The following is a 13,233-nucleotide window of genomic DNA, read 5'->3' on the forward strand; positions in this document are numbered from 1 at the left end:
CGCTGCTGGCGCCTGCCTGAGAGAGGGCAGCCAGGTGCTGGGCAGATGCCGCTGGTCCCCTTCCTCCACGCCGGGTTCTATGCAGCTGCTCTGAGCCCTTGTCCCCAGGAGGCACAGTCGGGTTCCTGCGAGTCTGGTCACACTCAGTCATCAGATCAGCACACAGCCTGTCCCCGCTGGGCTTCTGTTCAGACACCCTCTTTAGTGTATGTTGTTGACTCATTAATGCTGACGTCATGGCCAGCAGCACTGACTCCCGCCCGATGGGAGCTCAGTGTCTCCATGAGGCACGTCCAGAGGACACTTGAGCACCACTCAAGGGTCCACCGACCAAAATGCAGATGACACGGTTCTGAGTAAGTGAGAGTGGGGGCAGGACCGTTTGCAGTATGAGATGAAGCAGGAACGCAGTGTTGCTTTGGTCCGTCTGAGTGCAGATGTGCGTGTCAACTGACTTGAGTTTTCCTCCACCCCGTGTGTGTCAGTGAATCCCCACGCAAGCACTGAGAGTGTTGATTTGGGATGAGTTTTCCCCCACCCCGTGTGTGTCCGTGAATCCCCACGCAGGCACTGAGAGTGTGGATTTGGGGTGACAGATCCACTTTGGCCAGCAGGTGAATTGGCAGGTATGGGCCCCGTGAGTGATGAGGAAATGTGTCCATGGCAGTGTTGGTTTCAGTAGGTTGAACGTCCAGACAGCTGCGCGTTCGTCGATAGGTGAGTGGATACACCATGTGGTCCATCCATGCGATGGAATGTTATCTGGAAATGAAAAGGACTGCTGAAGCGCTTTGCTTCACCGTCTGAGGTGTGTTAGGCTGAAACACGGTTTGTTAAAGCACATACAAGCGCTGCTTTTGTGCCCTTTAATTACCAGTTTTCAGAGTTAAGAGGTTAATACGTTACTATATATGTGTACGTGTATAAAGATGGCAGGTTTTGTTTTCTGTTTTTAGGACTGGAGGGGCTGATGTGGTTTTCTTCCCCAGAATGGTGTATGTGTAGGCTATCATGCAGTTGTTGGTTTATGGCGACTTTTGGGCTGGGGTGAAAGTTACCCGTCGAGATTCTGTGCAGAGGGATTAGAGGAGGCCCAGCAGAGGGCCTGTCCATGGTCTTCTCCCTGCCTGTGCCCCTGCAGGCGCCCCTTCCTGTCGCCCTCCCTGGGTCTCCGACTGAGGGGCTGCTGTTCCGGGGAGGGGGACTCTGAGCACGCGTCCTGGGTGTGTGCAGCGTGGGGTCCTGGCTCTCGGCCTGTGACGCCCCGCATCGTTGGGCCTTGCTGTGAACCAGCACTGCACAGTGTTACCAGCCAGCAGCGTCTCGAGCCCGGAGCTGAGCTGCAGACATTTGAGAAGGGGCTGCCAGTGCTTTGCTGAGGACGGCCTCTCCTGACAGAGGGCCAGGTCCGCTTCACTGTGGCAGAGACAGCAGCCTGCGTCCTGTCTGGGGTTGTGCCCCTCGAGGAGGAAACTGTGAGGGTCATCGAAGGGACTGTGTTTGCATGCCGTCTGGGTGGAGGTCCATCCAGAGCGTCAGGCGGGCTGTGCCTGGTCATCGGGTGGCTCTGGAGTGCACGTGGGACCCTCGCTGCCCGGCGCTGGCGCGGGAGCTGCACTCAGGTGTGCGTGGGTGACCCCGAGGGTGAGGTGCCTGGCCTCTGCTTCCCGTCTCTCTCAGCAGCAGCAGAGTTTGCCCTGAAAATGCCTTTCATAAGCCAGGGGCTAATTGTACTGAGAACAGTGTAACCTGTGAGTCTTCACCGTGTACTTATTTTGGAGGTGCGGAACACCAAGCACTTGGTGTTAAAGTGTTAGAACCTGGGTGTTTCCCCAGCGTCTCTGATGAAACTTCCCAGACATTGTCCCGTGTACTCGCCAGCTAGACTGAGTTGTGAGCGTCTCCCATGCGTCCTCAGTCCTTCTGCTCGGAGGCCTTCCACAGTTGTGTACCTCACTGCACTCCTTCTGAATACCTCAGCACGCACCTCATCACCTGAAGCTCAGTATTCATTTATAGTGTTTTAAAATTTGAGGTAAAAATCTAGATATGGTGAAATGTGCAAGTCTGCATGTTAAGAATCACTGTTCTCACTTACCCTCCAACGTTTAAGAGCTTTTTTCCCCTGCTATATATTTAGTTATCTCAGAAATCCACAATAGACACTCAAAACTAGAGTCAGAAGGTCAGAGTCCCAGGATGTGTGGAGGACAGAGAAGGCTGGTGCAGCAATTCAGCAAGAGGAAGATCGCCTTCCCCCACACAGGTCTCTGAGGCTGGTGACCGTCTTCCCAGTGAACACACAGACAAAACCCATGGCACAGTGCTGGTAGGAGGAGGGGAGGTTGACAGAGACCAAGCCCTGAGCATTTGGAGTGGGAGCACTGACTCCAAGACCCTAGACCACCAGAGAACTAACCCTGGGGAGGATCAGGTAGTGAGACTCATACAAAGGAGAGGCCACTTGAACGCGTGACCTGGCATCGCCCGTCCACCAGTAGCGCCCTGTGCAGGACGCCTCATCTAAACAGCAGACAGGATTACCACGCCACTCGGCCTTGCCCAGCAGAGGAAAAACAAACAAACAACTCAGCACAAATCTCACCCTGTACGAAGCTTACACAAACCACGGGACCCACCATAGGAGGGCAGAAACAAAAGGGAAGAAAGAGTTCAGCCTTGAAGCCTGGGAAAAGGAGACCTCAAACACAGTGAGTTAAAAAAAAGTATGTAAAGGCAGAGGAGTACGACACGAAGGAACAAACTGGAGACACAGAGATCCAAATAAATGAAGAGGAAACAAGCAGGCTCCCTGAGAAAGAATTCAGAATAATGATAGTAAAGATGATCAAAAACCTTGAAGACAAAATGGAGGAAAATGCGAGAATCAGTTAACAAAGACCTCCAAGAATTAAAGAATAAATACACAGAGACAGACCACACAATTACTGAAATTAAAAATATTCTAGAAGGAATCAATAGTAGAATATCTGAAGCAGAAGAACAAATGAGTGAGCTGAAAGATAAAACGGTGGAAATAACTTCTGAAGAGCAGAATAAAGTAAAAAGAGTGAGAAGAACTGAGGATAGTTTCAGAGACCTCTGGGACAATATCAGAGCCACTAACATTTGAATTATAGGGGTCCCAGAAGAAGACGAGGAAAAAAAGGGTACAAGAAAATTTTTAAAAGAGATTATAGTTGAAAATTTCCCCAGCATGGAAAAGGAAATAATCAATCAAGTCGTAAGAGGTGCAGAGAGTCCCATGTAGGATAAACCCAAGGAGAAACATACTAAGACACATACTAATCAAACTAACAAAGACTAAATTAAAAAAAAAAAAAACTGCAAGGGAAAAGCACCAAGTAACACATAAGGAAAACCCCACACATTTAACAGCTGATCTTTCAGCAGAAACTGTAGGCCAGAAGGGAATGGCAGGGTATATTTAACATACTGAAAGGGGAATATCTACAACCAAAATTACTGTACCTGGCAAGGATCTCATTCAAGATTGATGGAGAAATAAAAAGCTTTTCAGACGAGCAAAAGTTAAGAGAATTTAGTACCACCAAACCAGTTTTACAATAAATGTTAAAGGGACTTATACAGTCAAGAAATATAAGAGAAGAAAAAGATCTACAAAATCAACCGCAAACAATTAAGAAAATGGCAATAGGAATATATATATCAATAATTACTATAAATGTAAATTGATTAAATGCTCCAACCAAAAGACACAAAATGGCTGAATGGTTACAGAAACAAGACTCATATATAAGCTGTCGACAAGAAACCCATTCTAGACGTTACGACACATATAGACTGAAAGTGAGAGGCTGGAAAAATACACTCCATGCAAATGGGAAGCAAAGGAAGGCTGGAGTAGCAATCCTCGTGTCAGACAAAGTGGCCTTAAAATAAAGAAGATGACAAGAGATAAGGAAGGATACTACGTAATGATCAAGGGATGCATCCAAGAGGAAGACGTAGCAGTTGTAAGTATCTGTGCACCAACATGGGTGCACCGTGCATAAGCCAAACACTGACAGACAGACAAGGAGAAGGTGACAGCAACACAGTCATAGTAGGGGACTCCAACAGCCCACTCACACCAGGGGGCAGGTCACCCAAACCAAATTAATGAGGAAACAGATCTTAAATGATACATGAGGTGAGATGGGTCTCATTGACACCTTTTGGACATTCCATCCAAATGCAGAAGAATATACCTTCTTTTCACATCCTCATGGAACATTCTCCAGGATAGACCACATCTTGGGTCACAAATTGAACCTCAGTAAATTAAAGAAAATTGTCATAGAAAGGAATGCATTTGAGTCGGTTTTAATGATGTGGATGAACCTAGAACCTATTATACAGAGTGAGGTAAGCAGAAAGAGAAAGATAAATACTGTATTCTAACTCATATATATGGAATCTAGAAAAATGGTACTGAAGAATTTATTTACAGGGCAGCAGTGGAGAAACAGAAAATAGACTTAGGAACCTGGGGAGAGGGGAGGAAGAGGGTGAGAGGCATGGAGCCAGTAACAGGGAAACTTACATCACTGTGTGTAAAATAGAGGCCTCGTGTAAAATAGCCTCGGGAGTCTGCTCTGTGGCTCGGGAAACTCAAACGGGCTCTGAATCAACCTAGGGAGGTGGGATGGGGCGGGAGACTGGAGGGGAGGTACGTATACCTTTGGCTGATGCATGTTGAGGTTGACAGAAAACGAATTCTGTAAAGCAGTTATCCTTCAATAAAAAATTTTAAAAAGAGAAAGAAACCCATAGTAAAACTTCACCGCTAATGGATCAAACCCTTGTCCCCCTGCCTGGCTCGCAGGGTCTTGACAATGTTCACAAACAGAGAGTAGCCGAAGTGCTGAATGACCCTGAGAACACGGAGAAGCGGCGGAGCCGGGAGAGCCTGAGCGTGGACGTGGTCAAGTACGAGAGCGGCCCTGACGGAGGGGAGGAAGTGAGTATGAGCGTAGAGTGGAACGGGGTAAGTACAGTGCACAGCGCGCCTGCCCAGCCCTGCCCGGAGGCCGCGGCCCGGCGCCCCGGCGCACCTGAGGGCAGCCTCCTTTCCTCAAACTAAGTACCAATTAAGCCTTTTGTAAGTTCCAATCTTCTGCTAATACTGCAATCTGTTACTTGTTTGAAGAGATTGTCTTCTCTTTAGGAATCTGTGAGAGCGGTTGGCTTTCTTCTGAGCACGTAATGCTGATTGAGTGTCCTGGTTGCTTAAAGCATACTCCATCATCTGGTTTGGTTTTAATGTTAGGGTTAGTGCGGCAGAGAACTAACTCGCTTTTTTAACTTAACCCATTTTCATTGCTAACTTCAGTGCTCCTAATTTCACTGACGAGGCTGCCGTAGATTTTGTTAGAATTAATCAATCCTTCAAAGGAAGATGATGATCCAAGTAGAACTTGTCTGTAGAAGAGAACAGGACAGGGCCTCCCACAGGGCGCTGGTGGTGAAGAAGCCACCTGTCTCTGCAGGAGACGTAAGACATGCAGGTTCCGTCCCTGGGTTGGAAGATCCCCTGGAGGAGGGCCTGCCAGGGGCCTTTGGGTTGCAAGCTTGTGCCTGCATCGGATACTTGTCACCTCCCTGGCAGACTCTGCCTCTGTGGAGCGTCTTCCCATTGCTGTTCTCCAGGGTTGCCAGAGAGCACGTGGCCTTCTGCACGTTTCCCAGTGAGCTGTTGAAACACATTGAGCTGGTGTCTTTGAAATTTCACTTTTATGGGAGAGGGTTGAATGCAAGTTTACTTTTAATATAGTCAGGTGTACTGTTCATTTTTGTTTTTGGAAGTCATATAATGCAGTTTGATGCGGGTTTCCCAGGTTGCTCAGTGGTAAGAATCTACCTGCAATGCGGGAAACCTGGGTTCTATTCCTGGGTCGAGAAGAGTCCCTGGAGAAGGGAATGGCAACCCACTCCAGTATTAGTATTCTTGCTTGGCAAATTCCATGGACAGAGGAGCCTGGTGGGCTGTAGTCCATGGAGTTGCAAAGAGTTGGACTAAATAACAATAATAAAAAATACAATCTGACTAGTTATAACTGCAGATGTTTTGCCAAATAGTTGAGGGTCTTTCTTACAGTCTCCTTTTGAATCTATTCTTCGGGATTTTCTCTGGCTGTAGCAGTTGGGCAAGGGTCAGCATTCTAGGTTGACGTTTTACACAGAACATTACTGGCCAGACTTTCAGGGAGAGTGCCTTTTACTGTCTTTATCTGGCAGCTTCCTGGCTTTGGTTCTTCCTGTGCCAAGACAACCAATCAGCATGTGCTTTGACCACGCGCCCGTTGGGCAGTTGTCCGGGGCGAGCCGGCGGCGGCGCAGCCCTGCGGGTGTCCACGTCCAGCCCGCACTGTGTACTGTGCTCTCCCCGTGGCCGTGCTGGCTGCTGTCCGCGTGCTTTGTGTAGAGGGCCCGCCCTCCGCTAGTCCTCAGAAGCCAGGGGCAGGGTTTGATCCTTCAGAGTGAAGTTCTGGGGGGAGCTTTCTCTTGAGACAGTATTTCTAGGTCAATGTTTGAGTGACATCATGGGATAATAAAACCATTGACACTTCAGGGCTCTCTTAGAGTCTTCAAGACTGAGAGCCAGGGTGAGGAGAGCTGCTCTCATCCCTGTGGAGGGGGAGCCGTGGAGCCGTGGGTGCAGAGGCTGGAGGCTCCCACCTCCCCCAGTGCCTGCCTGCTCCCGCTTTGGTCTCCTGTTGCCTCTCGCTGGGACAGGCTGTCACTCAGGACGTGCGCACGGCGGGCACTGGCTACCTGTTTACTTAACTCCTGGACACCAGCAGCTCTGTGTCTTTGACAAAATCCATTCCAAGGCACTTGGCGTGGCAGTGGGTTCATTGGCTGAAAAGAATCTAGGTTTTCGGTCATCCATTGCAGCACCTGAAATCACCTTGGGCAGCATAAGGACCACCTCCCCCCGAATGGGGTCTTCTGTGAAGCAGCGAGTAAGCAGAGAGCCCCTGGGGTTCACCGGGGAGGGACAGCGAGAGCCCACTGAGACCACCCCACTCCCGCGGGCCTTGCTCTCAGACTGGCTTCCCCTGGAAGCGCTGAGGTTCGGGGACCATGCTGCTTTCCCAGCAGTTGACTTGTTCTGTTTTCACTGCATATGTTTTAAGAAGAGGCAGAAAAGCCTTACGCACCCTTAGGTGTTCTTTAAATTCAGCTTTGCTGAATCAGAGGAGCCTGTTGTAAGCGCCCCTGGGTGTGGGCTCACACACGCTATCCCCACCTTCCCTGCCCAGGTGTGACGTTAAGTCCCTGACGCCATCTTGGCGTGAGTGCAGGCGTCCCTGGGGCTCCAAGGCAAACAGATGAAGAATTGCTGCTGTTTGCAGCCACTTTCCTGTGGGCATTAAGATTTTCTTAGTGTTACGCAGTCAGGATAAAAGAAATAAATTGAGAGTTGAGGCAGGCGCTTAGGGTGGACCTGTCTGTAACTTAACATTTCAGATCACAGGTTCTGCGAGCCTGCCGCCCTGTTCTTCACTATCATAAGGACTTGGTACACACTCACAATGAGAAAATGCTATTTAGGTTTTATTTTATATTGGGGTTCTATGTTAGATTTTAATTTTTTAAAAAAGGATTTCATGGGTAAAAGAATTTGTCCCCTGATAAATAAAGTAATGTGAGCCAAGTGGACAAAAACACAAAAGGGTTTCAGTGCTCCTTAAAAAGTTTGGAAGGTGGAGGGAAAGCGCTGAGTAGCCCTCACTTGGGCTTTCACAGGACCCCAGGCCCAGGCCTTCTCAGCACTCAGAAATAACCCTGACCATGAAGGGCAGTCGGAGACGACAGGTGGGTTATGATCACGACCCTGGCAGATGCTGCACGGCTGGGTCAGCACCCAGCTGAATCATATGCTGTTAAAACACGAGAGCAGTAAGCCTGCTGGGCGTATTCTAATAATTCAGGTGAAGTTTCAGAATCAGATTCTCAACATGGTAGATAATTTGTTTAGAGAGGTACAGTTCTGTTCTTTTTTACTGTACCATGAAGACCGTAATTGAAGTACCTGAAAGTGTAACTCCATCAAGCGTTGTTTTTAGGTAGACTCTTCAGGTCTAACAGTCACTCTCAGGATAAGTCTCCATGGCCCTGCCTCTGAAGACAGACGCTGTGTGCACAGTAGCCCTTTCTGGGTGACACTGGCCTCGTGGGTCTCTTCGGACCACGTGTGTCAGTCCTGGACCTGGGTCCCCGCGGGGCGTGCGGAGCCGCAGGGCTGCTCTGTGACGAAGGAGTTGGATTGGCAGTGGTCCCCCCAGGCTTCCAGGAGATGCCGCACGCCTGCTGTTCTGGGTGGAGCATCAGCCTGGAGCGCCGGGGTCCTTGTGAAGGAGCCCCGCTTCTCGTCAGCATTCTTGTCAGGCTGCCCCCCATGTTAATGATTCTGAAAGCTTCTCACCCAGTAAGCTCTTCCCAGGATTACTGGGAATGACATATAGTGTTAATTACAAAGAGTTTAATATTTATTTTCAAAAAAAATGACATTAGGAAGACAACGAGAACATAGCAAAGGAAAAGAATTTAAAAGTACCAGTCCCCTGAGTCCGAGGCCAGTGCGCACTGCCGTGCCGCCCTGCACCCCTCCCTTGCGCTCTCAGTGTCTGTTCGGAAGCCCGCCCTTTGATGCAGGGATTCTTCCGCGGCAGGATAGAGGTCTAGACTGTTTTCCAAGTTGAATGCAGGGCCACTTCCCACCCCTGAAGTGTGTGCTGAGTAGAAACGCACCCAGTCTGGGTGGGTTGGTGCTGTCCTGATGCTTCTCTGAGGGGAGGGTCCCAGGGGGTGGTCCCAGGGGCTGAGAGCAAGGAGGGCGGCACCGGTCCCCAGGTCTGCTCCACCCCCCGCCCCGCCCCGCCCCGCCCCGCCCTGCCTGCCCTGTGGGGGGCGGGGAGAGAGTGCATGTGTGCGTGTGTGGGAGAGAGAATTCTGGAACCCGAGTGAAGTGGCTCTCCCGTACTCTGAGTGTCCAGGACAGGAATATTATAAATGACACTCTATAGTGTAGCACTGAATTTTGAAGTGAACGGAACTTGAACGGAAGTTAAACTGTTTTCAGAGTTATATTAACATTTTAATAACGTTCTTTTTCTGAAGAGCAGCAGGAACTTGTGTTTTCTTGTCCTCCCAGCACTGATGGGGAGTTGGTAACAAGTTTTATTTTTCCATTTTAAAGATGAGAAAGACGAAGCTCGGGCTGGTTAAATGACTTGCTCAGCATCGCATGGTGAGTCAGCGCGGGTGGGCGGGGCGCAGGTCCCTGCGGGCGGGCTCCCCGCCAGCCAGGACCAGGATGCTCGCTGCCGCAGAGATCCGCTTCCATAGTTACTTTTACTTTGGATTATCAACTGCATGTTTAAAATGTGCTATAAACTTTGAAAGCCAGTGTTTCTTAAAATGTCTGAAATATCAGTGTATTTTAGAGGAAGTCCTGTCTGAGTTCAGGGGTCCCTGTGTAGCTCAGGGCTGCAGGATCTCTGGGTCAAGGCTGGCATGAGTGCACTCCTCGCCCACCGTGGGGTCTTCCTGTGGCCACTGTGCTTTTCGTTTCGGAATCTCCTTATGCACAGTAATTCCAAAGACATTTCACGGTTGTGTATTGAGGAGATTTCTGCCACGGTGCCAGTCCATGTTCTAAACTGTTGGATTTTATTCTGACAACGATTCGGTGTGATGAGTAGATGAAGTAAAGGTGGCGTACAGAAGGCCCAGGGCCTGTTTTATCTGGGGCTGGCGGGAGCAGGCAGCAGGCAATCCCAAAGACCCAAGCGGCTGAAACGCTGCCACGGAGCTGTGACCTAGAAATACTGTGGGCCGGGCGGCGCTGCGAGGGCGCCCTCCGCCCGCTCACCGGGCTCTCTCTCCGTTTCTGTCTGACAGGCCTAGCCGCCCTGTGCGACACCCGCTGTCTCCTGCATGACGGGCTCCTCCTCTCTCTCCAGTGCTGACCGCTGTCTAGCATCCCTAGGATTCTCTCTCTGACTGGCCACTCCTTCTGGTGCTGCTGTCCTGTCGGGGGTTCCTTATCTCTGTATACATGTAGCTTTGCCAGATATGTACTTAGTAATACAGACTGTATTAATACACCGTCTGCTGTGTGATACACGAGTTAGACGACCAAGCACTACTTGCCGTCGTCCCCTTTGTGAGAGGTAGTTGGTAGTCCCCCATGTCCCTGCCGTGGCATGACGGTGCCCGTGACCCTCCTAGGCTCTCAGAGTAGGGCATGTGCTCTCCAGGGCGCCCGGAGGTCCTGGCGGGACCACCCTGGGCCCTGGGCGCTCCCCGTTGGATCGTGCTCAAGTAGAATCTGCTGTGTAGTCTCTGTGTGGAATTTTGGCAATTCTGCTTTTCTCTACTAATCTTTAAGTGTTCAGTGATTTGTGTATTTGTGTCTTTCTAACTTCTAATAAACTCACTCCAACTGACCTGTGTCTTGGTGTCTGTCTGCCTCATAGAACTTCTCACGCTTTCCATGGAATGCGGCCTTGCCGGAGCTTCTAGAGGGGGAGGGATGGGTCTCCTGTTCATCTAACCAGGTGGCTCCTTCTAAGAATAAAAGTTGCTCTGTACACGTTTTCCTCTTGAGTATTTGATTTTCATGTCCAGATTCTGCCGCGTGTTTCAGTTATTAATGTCTGAATCGAGAATGGGGAAGCTGGGTGCACTTTCTTGTTTCCTGCGAAAGTCTAAGGGTTTTTACTTATTGTATAGAATGAATGTTTTGTTTACTTTTCCCACCACTTTTATAATCAGCATGTAATAAAACAGTCCTCTAAACCCGAGTGAAGCAGCAGTGTGTCTGTCGCCGCAGGCAGAGCTGTCGAAAGGCCGCTGCCTGCGTCAGACCAGCTGCCCCGGGTCCTGCACCGCGAGTGGACCAGGGCCTCCATGTCAATAAACCTGGGGTTTGATTTTGGTGATACTTCTGGAAGCTGCCTTAATTTCCTTGAGACTTTCTGTGTATCTTTTCTTTTAAAACAGTAATGTAATTTTTCTTTTGGGGATTTTATTATTTTTGTTTGAATAAGCTTTTTCATGTTCAAAGGTTTTCATTTTCTTTTGGTTACCTTTAATGAAATTTAAAATGGGAAGACTTTGAAGTTTATTTGAAGCGTATTTACATACATGGTAAATTGGTAATTTCCGTAGGGATCATAAGCAGCAAGTCACAGGCCGGCAGGTCACCCTGATGTGGATTCCTGGGAGGAGAACCCCTTGCAGTTTCACATTTGTTCACGTCTCTTTCAGGATGGCACTGGATCTTTAAAACGCAGTGGCTCCTTTAGCAAACTCCGGGCTTCAATTAGACGCAGCAGTGAGAAGCTGGTTAGGAAGCTGAAGGGAGGAAGTGCCCGAGACAGTGAGCCGAGGAACCCCGGGTAACTATCTCCAGCCCCGCCCCGCCCCGCCCCCCGCGCCCTCCTCCCCCGCCGGCTCGCGCGCACCCACACTCCAGCCGCGCCCCACGTGGTGGCCATGCAGGGTTCAGTAGTCGCAGTCTAATTATTTGCCAGGACAAGTTGAGAAATAATTGTGAAATTTCCTGTTTAGAGGCTAAAAGAGCTGAAGGCTTTAAAAGAAATTTATGAAATTCTTTAGTTTTGTTACATGTTCAAAGAAAGCCTTAGCAATGAAAAATAAGAATTTAATATTAAAATACTGAGCATACTAACTTCTTTTCTCTTATCATGCACTATTCATTTTTAAGCTAGTTTTAATCTTTTGAAATCAACTGCCAGCTATGAGTATATTAAATCCCATCATACAGGTATTACTGTAGGAAGAAAATGGTTTGACAAGACTTTTTGTTAAAATGAATTTCTTTTGGAGATTTAAAAAACCTTCGCTTTTGCCATGTGTTTAGAAAAGGGTCTCAGTGATGAATCTTTTAGGGTCTTTTGAACAAAAGCTTTTGTCAGAGGAACTTGGTTCTAAGATACTCCTTGTCTTCTATGAGGATCATCAGGGAAGGGCTCTTTGTCCTCCTCTCGTGAGTGTCGACAGGTCGCCTGGTTTCTGGGTTACTTTCGTGGGGATGGCTTCCTCCTCCTGGATGCGTTTCTTCCAGAAGCACTGGGCTGTGGTGTTAGCTGGTCCGTGAAGCTCAGCCTCCCCAACACGGTACCTACTTTTTAAACGTTGATTCTTAGTATACTCAGTTTTAAAGCATTTCATGCTGAGTGCTGTAGTAATTCTGACCCGTTACTCCTTTGGGTGATGTGTGAGAATGTAAAGCTGGGTCCCTTTGCTATCGGGCATGTCCCGTCTTGCTCCTCTGTCCTCGGGGAGGGTCCGGGTCCCGAGACCCCTGGTGTCCCCCAGCCCCGCCCCCGGGCCCGAGCTCCACTGGTGGGGAGGGGGCCCGCCTCAGCTCTGCGCTCCCCCCCGCAGTTTGGCTGGTGGGGGACGTGCTTCCCAGTGGCTTTGGAGGCCAGAGGGACGGTTGGATTTCTGTATGCTGCCATCGCCCTGCTTCTCAGAAGCGTCCGCAGCTGCGTCCGCACAGGGAGCCGTGGGAGCCCCCCCGCCGTCCACTGTGAAGCCACTGCAGGGTTTGGACGCAGGGCTTGTCGTGCCGATGGTGTCCTGCCTGGAGAAGACAAGTGCGGTTAGGGAAGGAGGTCCTGAGGGGCCCCCGTTGGACTTCCAGAGCTAACACGGCGGGGTGCTGCCTGCCCCTCTGATGTTTGGAAGATTGAACCTCTTGTTCCCAAGCTGGGAGGGCTGAGCCACTTGCTGGGCACCTGCCGAGTTTCCGCTCCTTCCGCAGCCGGTTCTGAGGTGTGCAGGGACCACACAGCACGCATTCGGTGTCTACAGGCCGCCCCCAGGGTGGTCACATGTTGGCGGGCCTGAGGGTCTGGGCGTCTTACGGCCTGTCGGCAGTGCAGAGCCCAGTCCCGAGTCCCGGGCTATGGCGGAGCTCATGGTTTGTATCTGGTGCGGCTTGTTCCTGGCGCTTAGGGCCAAACAAACCCGAGCTGAGGCCTGATGAGGATGAAGCCCACGTCGGGACAGACTGACAGTGTTCATACATAGTATACTTGGGGTGGCATCTTACAGAACTTTTTGAAAAGTAAGTAATTTAGAAGGTTTAGTCCATCAAATGCATAAGACAAAGTAATCTTTCCAGATAAAAGTAACACTCTTAGTTCACTGGGCAGGTGGCTCTCCAAT

The 13,233-nt window shown here is 49.9% G+C and overlaps 1 protein-coding gene across 17 annotated transcripts in view; it reads left to right on the forward strand.

Moving 5' to 3' along the window:
• The window catches only part of KLC1 (kinesin light chain 1), a 66,640-nt gene that overhangs the window by 45,754 nt on the left and 7,653 nt on the right, over positions 1-13,233 (forward strand). For 3 of the 17 annotated variants that reach the window (XR_011562747.1, XR_011562746.1, XM_019983344.2), the window contains 2 exons: positions 4,850-5,011; positions 11,305-11,435. The exons of 1 other annotated variant lie outside the window; for it this stretch is intronic. Coding sequence is in view for 11 of the 16 variants with exons in the window: in XM_019983344.2 (XP_019838903.1) it covers positions 4,850-5,011; positions 11,305-11,435 (293 nt within the window). In the remaining 5 variants the exon portion in view is untranslated. Of the gene's footprint in view, positions 1-4,849; positions 5,012-9,229; positions 9,281-9,933; positions 10,633-11,304; positions 11,436-13,233 lie in introns of those variants that run through there. 13 more of the 17 variants (XR_011562744.1, XM_070775821.1, XR_011562743.1 and 10 more) reach the window with 11 other exon arrangements.

This window comes from Bos indicus, chromosome 21 (genome assembly GCF_029378745.1).
Source record: "Bos indicus isolate NIAB-ARS_2022 breed Sahiwal x Tharparkar chromosome 21, NIAB-ARS_B.indTharparkar_mat_pri_1.0, whole genome shotgun sequence".
Classification (NCBI taxonomy): domain Eukaryota; kingdom Metazoa; phylum Chordata; class Mammalia; order Artiodactyla; family Bovidae; genus Bos; species Bos indicus.